This window comes from Channa argus, chromosome 4 (assembly GCF_033026475.1).
Source record: "Channa argus isolate prfri chromosome 4, Channa argus male v1.0, whole genome shotgun sequence".
NCBI classification, from domain to species: Eukaryota; Metazoa; Chordata; class Actinopteri; order Anabantiformes; family Channidae; genus Channa; species Channa argus.
This window is the reverse complement of record NC_090200.1, coordinates 4089330-4102089: the sequence shown is the minus strand read 5'-3', so window position 1 is coordinate 4102089 and position 12760 is coordinate 4089330. Positions and strand designations below refer to the sequence as shown.

Sequence of the window (12760 nt, the reverse complement as noted above, 5' to 3'; positions counted from 1 at the left end):
TGCAACTTATTTTAATAGTATCAGAACTGTGAAGTTATTTTCAATTTGACAACACGTGCAGCATATTAACTCTTACATCTTTCTGAACCTGTATCTTTCTATGACAGGCTTCATTCATTGTTTACTGATTCCGACCTCCCTCAAATAATGAGTAGCGTTGTATGACTTTGTTCACATCTTATTTGTCCTGCGCATGACTTACGGTTATCAGTTTAACTTCCCCAAACGCATCCCATTCTCTACTGAGACACTGTCACAAAAAACTAGAAATGATCTTAACTTACTTGTTGTGACTCTGCTTTCTGAGCTTTGTTCCACCCTTTTTATTATTTCAAATAAAGATATTACCTGCAAAGTGTAACAAGGATATTTTGGCAGGCGGTGCAAACACACACATCCTGCTGCTCTGTAAACCTATTAGTTTGATCACACCTCAATACCTGAAGGCAACACAGGTGAGTGCGTCAATATTTTTATGAAGCCACAAAAAACACAAGGTATGAGTTACAACTCAAAATGATCAGATAAGATTGAATTATTTCCAAATTATGTTTTTTTCTTTAACAGGCATTAAAGAGCTTTAATGGACGTTTAAAGGCATTGACATTAGAGAACCAACCTGAAACAAGTCTGCCCTCAGGCCGCTTGTTGTCTGAAGCCTTAATTCATTTTTAATTAGGCTGAATTTGAACTTCTTGAGTTGGGGGTTGTTTCGCCCTGAGTGCAGCCTGACAGGCAAACCTTCCTCTGAGACAACGTGCAGCGTAAGAGGCTCCCAACACACAAGGCCTAACATACCGTAAATGACCTAAAAGAGGACTTAGTCTTGTTTCAGTCAGTACGGTAGGACAACGCTACTGCTTCGGTGTCAAATCGGGGCACGTCCCTCCAGGAAGGAGCTTAAGTGTCTGGCCGGGGTGAAGGTGGAACACCTGGGCGCGTCAGTGGACTTTATAGTTTCTGTTATTTAACGGGTAACAAATCTGTCTCTGTCTTTTTCATCTGTGTCGGTTTTGTGTGTGTGTGTCTGTTGTTTTGTGTGTGTGTGTACGTACGTGTGTGTGTGTGTGTGTGTGTTTGTGCGTGGTTGGTTTCCTCGGTGAACCTGGAGCTTCGTTTTACTTCGCTGGAAGGTAAAATACAGTCTGGTGTTATTAAAGCTGCAGTAATAAAAATGAGAACAAGTATTATTGCTTCTGCGTTACTTCACTGTAGGCAGTGTTGTGAAATCACTGAGTGATGTGAGGGAAGAAAGTAAATTTAGTCATATGGTTAGATAATTAGCAAACAATCAACCAAGATGAGCTATTGAAGAGGTCTCAAAGAGGACAAGAGATCATAGGATGGGTCGTGTTTGGAGGAATGTTTAAGATCACAGCAGGCATTTTGTTGTTACAAGGCCCAAGCAATGTAGCAGATAGTGAGTCCTGGGGTCGCAAGATCTAAAAGAGGGTAATAAAAGGGTTTTATTGACTTCGTTACTGATATCTTCAGATAATCTAGAAAGGGACAAGAGTGATGACTGTCAACTGCATGCACCTGGTTTCTTCATTCATGTTTTGTGAGGGTGTTTCCTTTCTTGGGTTGAAGTATAAATAGAAGGGGTTTGAGAGATACAAGTCAGAAACAACACTCAACATCCATGTGTTCTTCTCCATGCCGGCATGTATTAAACTGAGATGGTTCATCACGCTGATTTCTGTCTACAATTCTTCCAAGAGGAAAAATTTCTTTTACAGTGAAATCATGAATAAAAAGTTAAAGGAAAGTTAATCATTGCAAAAATGTTTCTCTTCATAATGAATCGATGCACGCGATGTTGAATCGGGAAAACAATTTGTTGATTGATGAAATTTACAGTTTATCAAACATGTCTAGAAAGAAAGTTAAATACGATAAACTAAACAAAAAAATATGAACATGAAATAAAGGTTAGAAAAGGTTATAAATGGCAAATGTTGGTACGTTTGTATGTTTAAAGGTGGAAGATGAAGGAGCAAAAATCTCCGACCTAAAAGGAAGGTGAGCATCTTTCAATTACTAATAATTGAAACTAAAAATTGTGGAATGTATACAGAACTGTAAACCGAGTTGAAAATACATGATTCAGTCTGATGATTTGTTTTTTGCTTTGTGTGAAGGTGTGAGCTTCACTATGGATCCACCTATAAAGGTTGAGGAAGTAGTCCGCCCCGGCAACATCTCCGGGGACCATGGCTGCTGGGTCAAAGCTCAGAGGTGGGACCACGATGAGTGTCAGAGCCTAAAAGTTTGATCATTATGAATTTATTTATTTTGCCTCTATTCTATGTATTGATCATGTCGCATCCTTAAGGTTCAGTATATTTTGTTGGCACTGCTGTCCGGTTGTTATTTGTTGGAAGGTCGCATGCAGGTTTTAATATAGAAGTGCTCACGATGACCTGTGCGTACATATAATGTGCCCGAGGAGCAATCAACTTTTCTTGTTATTTCCCAAATTAGGACATAATATTTCAATCTTCTTCAGATATCTCCAGTCTCATATCATCAATAAAGTTATAAATGGTTGTTTTAAAGCCCAGAGCAGCAGCAGCAGCAGCAGCAGGAGAGACCACCCTCTCCTGTACCCAGCTGTGTGTCCATGATGAGCAACATGTCAAGGGAGCCACCCATTGCTTTCCACCTACATTCTCCTGATACAGGGTAATTTTACTTTGTACTGTTAGTATTACCACAACAACCATTAAGGTGAAAATACATTTATTTTTTTTTACTGTTCATCTTTGTCAGGATCCAGGAGGAGAAGCCAGACTCTCCTGAACCCGGTTGTGTGTCCATGAACCAGTCAATTGAGTCACCGCTGGCTTTTGGACAAGATTCTTTTGACTCGGAGTAAGTACACAATTTACATAATAACATGAAGACTTGTGATAGTAATTTGGCCCAATGGCTGCATCTCAGGGTCGATATACTGCATAATGGTACATAATGCACATACCAAACAGTAGCCAAATCCATCCATCCATCCATTGTGTGGCAATTGTTCAGACATTTTGAGTGAAAAACATTACTAGAATTGTGAGTTTATGCCTTTTCAGTCACAGTTTACAGATCACTATGTTTAGATTCAAACATTTGCAGCTAAACTCTGATTGGTTGTTGCTAACTTCAGAAAAGGTGTGTGTGTGTGTGTGTGTGTGTGTTTTGTATTGACTTATTTAATGCAAAATCAGTGTCCTATTCACAGTAGTTGATCGTTGTAGAACAAAAGTTAATCTGTAATCAAAATGAATCCTCAGTGCATGAATTTTCCTCCACAGACAACAACAGGAGATTTCAGAGTGTCACAAAGCTCCGTCTGACGTTGAGCATCACAGAGACACGGATTCCATATTTATGGTGCGTAAATCCACAGTTCCCTCTTTAGTGCTTTCTGTCCTCCCCTCTTCAGAACATCAGGGATAAATGTCATGTTTTTATATAATTCCTCTTCCCAGCTGCTTGAGGGGAACATTGTCAGTTTTGTGAGGAGTGAGCTGAACAGGATGCAGAGGGTCTTAAAAGTGGAGTGTTCAGAGGACGTGTTAATGAAGACAGAGGAGGACGAGGACATGAGGGACATCAGAGAGGCATTTCTGAAAATCACATTGTACTTCTTGAAGGGTACGAAGCAGGAGGATTTGGCTAAATCTCTGGAGAGCAGTAAGATGATTTTTTTTGTTTGTTTGTTTTCCAAACTTGCTACAAATTCATATTACACTCAAAGACCAAATACTTATTGTACTGTTGTTTTGTTTGGACAGAATCTCCTGGCATGTGCCAGCGAAAACTCAAATCTAGTTTAAAGCAGAAGTTCCAGTGTTTGTTTGAGGGAGCCGGTAACACCAGAAATCCAGCGCTTCTGAACGAGGTCTACACTGAGCTCTACATCACAGATGAAGGGACTGGAGAGGTCAATGACGAACATGAGGTCAGACAGATTGAAACAACATCCAGGAAACAGGCCACACCAGAAAACATTATCAGATGTGAAGACCTCTTTAATGCCTCACCTGGAAGAGATGAACCAATCAGAACAGTGATGACAAAGGGAGTGGCTGGCATTGGGAAAACAGTCTTAACACAGAAGTTCACCCTGGACTGGGCTGAAGACAAAGCCAACCAGGACATAAAGTTCACATTTGCTTTTACTTTCAGAGAGCTGAATCTGCTGAAAGGGAAAAAGTTCAGTTTGGTGAAACTTGTTCATCACTTCTTTACTGAAATCAAAGACGCAGGAATCTGCAGATTTGAACGGTTCCAGGTTGTGTTCATCTTTGACGGTCTGGATGAGTGTCGACTTCCTCTGGACTTCCACAACAATGAGATCCTGACGGACGTTACAGAGTCGACCTCAGTGGATGTGCTGCTGACAAACCTCATCAAGGGGAACCTGCTTCCCTCTGCTCGCCTTTGGATAACAACACGACCCTCAGCAGCCAATCAGATCCCTCCTGAGTGTGTTGACATGGTGACAGAGGTCAGAGGGTTCACTGACCCACAGAAGGAGGAGTACTTCAGGAAGAGATTCAGAGATGAGGAGCAGGCCAGCAGAATCATCTCCCACATCAAGATGTTACGAAGCCTCCACATCATGTGCCACATCCCAGTCTTCTGCTGGATCACTGCTACAGTTCTGGAGGATGTGTTGAAAACCAGAGAGGGAGGAGAGCTGCCCAAGACCCTGACTGAGATGTACATCCACTTCCTGGTGGTTCAAGCCAAACTGTGGAACGTCAAATATCACGTAGGAGCTGCATTTGATCCACACTGGAATCCAGGTAGCAGGGAGATGGTTTTGTTTCTGGGTAAACTGGCTTTTGAGCAGCTGGAAAAAGGCAACCTGATCTTCTATGAATCAGACCTGACAGAGTGCGGCATTGATATCACAGCTGCGTCCGTATACTCGGGAGTGTTCACACAAATCTTCAAAGAAGAGGTAGGACTGTATGAGGAGAGGGTGTTCTGCTTCGTCCATCTGAGCATTCAGGAATTTCTGGCTGCGCTCTATGTCTTTCTGACTTTCCTTAACTCTGGTGTCAATCTGTTGTCTCAGACAAAAGCTTGGTGGTCTCATCTGTTAAAGGACAAATCTAAACTATCATACCTTTACCAAAGTTCTGTGGACAAAGCCTTACAGAGTCCCAATGGACACCTGGATCTGTTCCTTCGCTTCCTCTTGGGTCTTTCATTGAAGACAAATCAGACTCTCCTAGGAGGCCTAATGACCCAGACGAGAACTAGCCCCGATACCAGTCATGAAACAGTCGAGTACATCAAGAGCGTGATCAGGAAGAATCTGTCTCCAGAGAAAAGCATCAATCTGTTTCACTGTCTCAATGAACTGAATGATCGTTCTCTAGTGGAAGAGATCCAGCAGTACCTGAGTTCAGGACGACTGTCCACAGAGAAGCTCTCGCCGGATCAGTGGTCCGCTCTGGTCTTCATCTTACTGTCTTCTGAGAAAGATCTTGACGTGTTTGACCTGAAGAAATACTCTGCTTCAGAGGAGGGTCTTCTTCGGCTGCTGCCTGTGGTCAAAGCCTCTAAGACGTCTCTGTAAGTTTTATTAAATCGGTAAAGATTAATGAATAATGGTGTTTTGTTTTGATTTCTTTCTTGTTAAAAAATGGGATAACAAAGGCCTAAATGAATCTCATTTGTACCTGCTGGAGAAGTATATCAGTGGAATAAACGAGATTAAGCTGCTTCTTCTTCAGGACGTTTTGTTGCATCTTTGTCTACAGGCTAAGCAGCTGCAACCTGTCAGAGAAAAGCTGCTATGGTCTAGCATCACTTCTCAGCTCGCAGTCTTGTGGTCTGAGAGAACTCGACCTGACGAACAACAATCTGCAGGACTCGGGAGTGAAGCTGCTCTCCGCTGGACTGGAGAATCCACAATGTAGACTGGAAAAACTGAGGTCAGTCTTTATTGTGATCGAAAGGAATACTGCTTCTGTAATATATTGTGTGTTTTTCTGCTTGATCATATTTCACGGTGCATAACAGTGTAAAGCTTTATTCTGGGAGGGAGCTATGTGTTCTAATTTAAAAATGTGTTTAATGGTTTCATCAGGTTAAACCAAAACAATCTCACAGAAAAATGCTGTACGGACTTATCATCAGTTCTCGGCACCAGCTCTTCTTGCCTAAAAGACTTGGACTTGAGTTACAATGACCTACAGGACTCTGGATCGGAGATTATCTCTGCTGGACTGGAAATTCAAAGCTGTACACTGAGAGCACTCAGGTCAGGAGACGTTGTGTTTTACTATGTAGAAAACTAGCGTTGTTAACGTCATTGTACAAAGTGACTGATTCCGACTCTTTGCAGGCTGAGTGGATGTAATCTATCAGAGAGAAGCCGAGATACTCTGACTTCAATGCTCAGCTCCTCTACTTTGACAGAGCTAGACCTGAGTAACAATGACTTGCAGGATTCTGGAGTTGTGCTTCTCTCTACTGGACAGAAAAGTCAACGTTGTAGACTGGAAACGCTGAGGTTGGAACAAATTAGGATTTCCGTGATTTACACTGTGTCCTAAATCATTATTGGTCTAAATTGTCTGTTTTGATTCAAAATGTTTTGAAAGTGATCTAAATCCACTGAATCCATATTTTATAACACAGATGTCCTGTCATGTTATTAGAATGATTCGAACCAGGCTAACAGAGAAATGCTGTGCGGAGTTCTCATCGTTTTTCACCTCCGAGCTTTCTAGTTTGAGAGTACTAGACCTGAGCAACAATGACCTGCGGGATTCAGGATTAAAACTGCTCCTAGCTGGACTGGCAAGTCCTCAAAGTTCACTCCGAGCTCTCAGGTAAGATTAGGTTAGAAGCTGGGGCAGCATGTGTTTTTTAAAAACTATTTTAGATATTCTGCTCAGTAATTGTATGCTCATATATTTGTCTCATTTTAGTTCTATTAGACACATTAAAGCAATTATTAGAACTTATACTTAAATATTTTTTTGTAGTTTATTAGGTCACACTGGCACAAAGGATGGAAAGGATGTGTGTACGAATGTTTCTTGGTTGGCAACATTGATGTTGTACTTAGCAACACTTTTTAAAATGGGATAAAGGTTTGTGTGTGTGTGTGTGTTTGTTGTTTCACTGTCAGGTTGATTCAGACCAACCTCACTGAGAATTGCTGCCCAGAGATCTCATCAGTTCTCTGCTCCCAGTCCTGCAGTCTGATAGAGCTGGACCTTAGTAACAACGATCTGCAAGATTCAGGAGTGAAGCTGATGTTTGCTGGACTGGAAAGTTCACACTGTGCCCTGGAAATTCTCAGGTGAGGATTCTGCAAAGTGTGATCTTATTATGTGATTTCACAAATCATACACATGACATTGCTTCATTAATGTTTACATTCAGTAAGTAAATTGGCTGATTGAAATCCTTCAGGCTGAGTGGCTGTAAGTTATCGGAAAGAAGCTGTCAAACTCTGGCATCAGTTCTCAGCTGCCAGGCAGCTAGTCTGCGAGAGCTGGACCTGAGTAACAACCACCTGAAGGACTCTGGAGTGAAACTGCTGTGTGCAGGACTGAGGAATCCACACTGTGTATTGGAAACTCTCCGGTGAGATCCGATTTGAACACCCTTATCAAATAACACCTGACATTAATCACATTCCTTTAATCTCAGAATATTGTATTTTTTTTTTATAGATTAAATCAAACTAAGCTTAAAGGAAAAAGCTGTCAAGAGTTCTCATTAGTCCTCGGCACCAAGTCATCCAATCTGAGACAACTGGACTTGAGTAACAATGACCTGCAGGATTCAGGTGTGAAATTGCTCTGTGCTGGACTGACAAGTCCAAACTGTAAACTGGAAACATTCAGGTAAGAATCCACGAATCCATCGTGAGTAAAATTGAAGGTTTCTTGTTTTGCATTAATGACTGTTTGTGTTTTGTGAAGCTTGTCAGGTTGCTTGATCACAGAGGAAGGCTGCACTTCTTTGGCCTCCGCTTTGAGTTCCAACCCTTCCCATTTGAGAGAGCTGGACTTGAGATACAATTGTGCAGGCGAATCAGGTGTGAACGTGCTGTCTGCTGCGCTGGAGAATCCACAGCGAAGACTGAAGACGCTCAGGTATGGGATGTAGGAGAGGAGAGAGTGAAGGATATTTATGAAGGTTAACCGTCTCTAACTTGGATTCTTCCTGCAGGGTGGACTGTGGTTGCAATCAGTGGCTGAAGCCTGGTCTGGCAAAGTGTGAGTACTTTTCTGATACACAGCACATTTGTGTGGCTGAGTCAGTCAAAACCCGCACACCTGCTTATACGTTACATATCTACCTCCGTCAGATACCTGCGAGCTGACCCTGGACCCAAACACCGCTCACAAAAACGTCCTCCTCTCTGAAGACAAACGCAAAGTGATGCTGTCGCCAGTGAAGCAGCCGTATGAGGATCACCCAGACAGATTCGACTGGTGCTACCAGCTGCTGTGCACAACTGGTCTAGCTGGTCGCTGTTACTGGGAGGTGGACTGGGAAGGAGGCGTTGACATTGGAGTGACTTACAGAGGCCTCAGGAGGAGAGGAGCCCGTGATGGCAGCAGGCTTGGGTGGAATGAGAAATCATGGAGTTTAGAGTTTACTGATAGTGGTTACTATGCCTGGCATTGTAACATAAGAACAGCTCTTCTCATCCGTCCTTCGTCTTTGTCCAACAGAGTTGGGGTGTATCTGGACTGGCCTTCTGGTTCTCTGTCCTACTACAGTGTGTCGCCTGACTCACTGATCCACCTGTACACCTTCTACTGCACATTCTCTGAGCCCCTCTACCCCGGATTTGGCTTCTTGTCACTCGAGTCGTCAGTGTCCCTGTGATGAAGACACAGCTACGAATGTGTTTTAGCTGGATTAGTGTCTAAGCTCAGAAATGCTGAGAGAGGAGGCTCTGAAAACACTTGGCTGTAAAGAGCTCGTGTATATTCTGTAAATTAGTTTAGTTTTTTAACACATTAATCGCCCAAATGTTCCCATTTTAATTTGCCATTTAATGTGAAACTTCATTTTGCAGGTTTCATGTATTTGCAGTGTCCCACGTATTTTCACGTGTCTAGACTCAGTATTGTCAGTTTCGCCTCACGCAGCAGATTCCGGATTGTGCATTAACCGTATATAACCAGCAAACAGGAGAGAAGTATTAGAACTTAGTGCGATGTTTGTTCACAAGCTTTTTTATAGTGATCACTCCTACTTGGTTATCTTTGTTTTCCTCTTGAAAGATGGCAAGTTAAAGATGAATTTTACACTGCATCTCTTTTTTTCTGCACTGTAGAATTTAACTTTTTTTTTTTTTTTTTTTTTTTTTTTCTACCTGTAAGAAATGTAAGTTCAGGTGCAGCTAATTTATAATCACTTACAATGTCACTCAGGCTTTAAGCAGGATGTTTAGTGTTTTTATTGTATTGTGTAGGATTATAATATAATTTTACATTTTAAATTGGGCAAAAATCTTACAGTTCAAATGACAAGCTTGAACTATCCATCACACAGCAGCAAATTCTTTGGTATTATTTATTTTCTACTTATTAATTACTGCTGCCTGTAAAGTTTCCACTAAAGAGAAACAGTAAAAACTATTAAGACATTTTGACAGTATGTTCCAAAGTAGCACCATCTAAAATAAAATGCAAAAATAAAAAATATAGAAAGAATGTAAAATATGTATTACATTTTTAAGACAAAATACAAGAGTGTAAACAGCATGACATAAGCTCAAAGTGACATTATTGCACATTTTTGTGCAAAAAAAAAAAAAAGGTTTTATGTTTGGTTGCCGTTGCAACAGCTGATGGCGTCCGAGGTAGAAGCAGCTGCTGTCTTACAGACAGGACGTGGAGCGAGTGTGACTGCTCCCAGTTTGTAGTTTAGGCCAATCACAACGGAGCAGAACTGACCCAGGCCCACAAAGTCGCAGCAGACGATATTCACTCCACCTGCCCCAGGTCCTGGGTGCTGCTCGCTGGCCCAGCTTAGCAACTCCGAGAGAGCCTTCGTCGTCATCTTCCTCATGTTCTCGAGAGGATGGAGGAAGACGTAGAGAGCGTCCTCTGTCAGGTTCAGACCGCTGACGTAAAAACCAGCTGGAAAACAACACGGCCAACCAGTTAAGTCAGAAGTCCCAGCCCTCTGTCGCTTGTTCTGCAGTGATGTGGGAAAGGAGCCAACATCAGAACAATTTTCTGCCTCTTTATAGTCATTTTCCAACTGTTTTGGTCAGTGTCTCTTTGGGATTGTTTTGCATATTTTAACTGAGATCTGTGAATTTTAAACAAGAAATAATACTGATGTCACGCAGAGTCTCTGTACCAAGTAGATCCATTCAGAAAACCAACCAGTGCTGTTTTCACTACATTGTAAAAACCATGTCCGTCCTCCCTCCGCATGATGACTAGTTTTTCTTCCAGCTTTTAAGTGTGGACACTTGTAGTAGATATAAACACTTATTCAGATTACACATCTTGTGCACAACAGACAAACTGGATCTAGTCTAAGTCAGAGCTACCTGGTCTTCCTCGGTGTTGCTGGTCCTCCAGGTAAGAAATCACCTTCTCAGGGTCTGAGCTGTCAGCATACCTGAAGACAGAGCACCGTCATGAAGCTTGTGATTTTAAAGTTTTTCTCCAAATACGATTTTGTTGTTACTGGACAGTTGTAGAGCTGTAAGATGCAGAAGTCTGAATTTGTATTCGCTTAATCTGCAGAAAACGTTGTTTAACATTATGTTTTTTAATGGAAGTAAGAGTGGACACCTAAGTGGATTGGTGATTAAAATCGAGGAAAATGCTGCAGCCTAATAAAGCTCCGCTACGTATTTACCAGTACGGAATCTCAGCCCACAGCTCAGGGTGCTGCAGAACCATCTGCTGGTTGCCATAAGACACAACAACCTGCTGACCTCTGGACCAGCAGGAACGTAGAGTAGGTGTCTCCTGCACATATGAACACATGCTGAAACTTTAAGACTTGAAATGCTCAAAACTAACCTTTCAATTAATCATTAATTCATTAAAATGTCAAAAATATAAATGCTTGCTGCTTTCCTGTTTTATATGACTGAAATTTAATATTTGTAAATTTGTGAAGCTGCAATAACAAAATATTAAAACTCTTGTGGATTAAATATCTTAACACCTAATTATACACATATTCCGTTCTCTAGCTCTCTGGTTTTTTTTAACCTGTGAGGAGCAGAGTTTATCTGCAAACAGTGTGATGATGAACTCCACAAGGCTGATGTGGTCTTCATCTGTGAGAGATTCAAAATGCGAGCAGGAAATTATAACTATCTCTTTAGGATGAGCATCCAGCCACGTAGCCAGTTCATTCAGAGCCTCCTGCAAACAGACACGTACTGTTAATACTACTGTAAAATAAGTTTCCATGAGAGCAGAGTTTCAGTCCATAAAATACAGTTTCTTGTACCTTGACGGATATCAGAGTGTAGATACCATGGGCGAAGAACAATTTGCCACCTCCAGCTGGCTTCTTGGCGATCCGCAGGTCCAAGAAACGAATGCCAAGATCACACTGTTCCCTCAGGACACACTGCTACACAAACAAGATATGGGAGGAAAAACTGTAAAGAAATTCTTACAACTGTACAATAATACAAAGCAAGTGGTGATGTCAGTGGTTCATATTTAATATACACGGACAGTATACAGTAAACTGCACCACAGTTTGGTTTTTTTCTTTACAGAAAATCTGTTTATTTTAGGTCTTTCTAGTGAACTTGAGTATTTCCCTTTTATGCTACTTCACATTTTGTATTTACTACATTTTAGAGGCCAATATACTTTTGTTCTACTACCTTTATTTAACAACTTTAGTCAGTACTTACTTTTTAGAACTTTTGAAATGCAATACAATCACTATGATCCAATAATATCATTCATTAATATTCTGCATAAAATATTTTTACTACTTTTATTTGAGTAAATACAAGACACCTGCGTGGTGGCCCAGCGGGAGACACAGGGGCGAGTCCAACAGGGAAACAGCCAGTCTGTCACTCTGAGGACACAGGGCTCCGATCTCAGCACAGGGGAGGAGACGTCCAGACAGAAAGACATGCTGTCATGGCTCCCTGAAGAGAGACGGAAGACAGACAGTTTGATGATCCTCCGTCTATTTCGTTTTGGTCATGTGAGCAGATAAGGAGTCAAAAACACCCGAAACTACCTTTCACCCACCAAATCTAACAGGAAGTAAACATAAGTAAATTCTGAAATCCAGGCTCGGTTCTGTGTACCGGGTATGGCCAAGTTCCACAGCGGCACATCTCGCAGCACCTCGTGCAGACCGGACATCCAGTCCGTGTTACCTCCGAGCGCCCACCGCTGTCCGTCCGCCATGTTCTTCACCTAAGATATTTTCTTTTGTTCCTTGTTTTCTTATTCCGGATTTTGAGCATCCTCCTTTTTCTAAAACTGAGTCCAAACAACGTTCTGTGTTTACAGTCTTCCAGTCGTAAAAACGCCTACTAGCGTCAACAAGCTCACTTCCTGTGATGATTTTCTAAATAAAACCGGATACTGATATCTTTCAAAAATAAAATGTACATTCAAATAAGACCAAATAAAGTAAATATCTGTACGTTACACACATTAAAATATAAGGCATTATGAATAAAAATGAAATAAAAGATGGTTAAAAACATTCAAAGTCTGCATCATTGCTTATTAATTTGTCATATTATTCTAGTTTCAATAAA

At 41.4% G+C, this 12760-nt stretch overlaps 2 protein-coding genes across 7 annotated transcripts; one reads left to right on the top strand and one right to left on the bottom strand.

Moving 5' to 3' along the window:
- Positions 1-818: 818 nt before the first annotated feature.
- On the top strand, positions 819-9705 carry LOC137125901 (NLR family CARD domain-containing protein 3-like). 4 transcript variants are annotated; one of them, XM_067502113.1, is made up of 18 exons: positions 831-940; positions 1982-2022; positions 2142-2238; positions 2560-2685; positions 2773-2874; positions 3303-3381; positions 3480-3684; positions 3786-5580; positions 5769-5942; positions 6098-6271; positions 6356-6523; positions 6672-6845; positions 7148-7321; positions 7435-7608; positions 7698-7871; positions 7950-8123; positions 8200-8246; positions 8339-9705. In XM_067502113.1, exons 3-18 carry the CDS (start codon positions 2156-2158, stop codon positions 8863-8865), a joined length of 4350 nt encoding a protein of 1449 aa, XP_067358214.1. In that variant the 5' UTR covers positions 831-940; positions 1982-2022; positions 2142-2155; the 3' UTR covers positions 8866-9705. The 4 variants fall into 4 exon arrangements, with proteins under 4 accessions (XP_067358215.1, XP_067358214.1, XP_067358211.1 ...); XM_067502110.1 differs by having other exon boundaries at positions 832-974; XM_067502112.1 differs by having other exon boundaries at positions 834-1133.
- Positions 9468-12569, bottom strand: LOC137125902 (PI-PLC X domain-containing protein 1-like). Of its 3 annotated transcripts, none has more exons than XM_067502116.1 (7): positions 12299-12569; positions 11997-12133; positions 11470-11592; positions 11226-11381; positions 10864-10976; positions 10550-10620; positions 9468-10127 (listed from the first exon to the last, which is right to left on the bottom strand). In XM_067502116.1, exons 1-7 carry the CDS (start codon positions 12399-12401, stop codon positions 9808-9810), a joined length of 1023 nt encoding a protein of 340 aa, XP_067358217.1. In that variant the 5' UTR covers positions 12402-12569; the 3' UTR covers positions 9468-9807. The 3 variants fall into 3 exon arrangements, with proteins under 3 accessions (XP_067358217.1, XP_067358216.1, XP_067358218.1); XM_067502115.1 differs by having other exon boundaries at positions 11470-11595; positions 12299-12567; XM_067502117.1 differs by having other exon boundaries at positions 11470-11595; positions 12240-12562.
- Between the last annotated feature and the right edge of the window lie 191 nt (positions 12570-12760).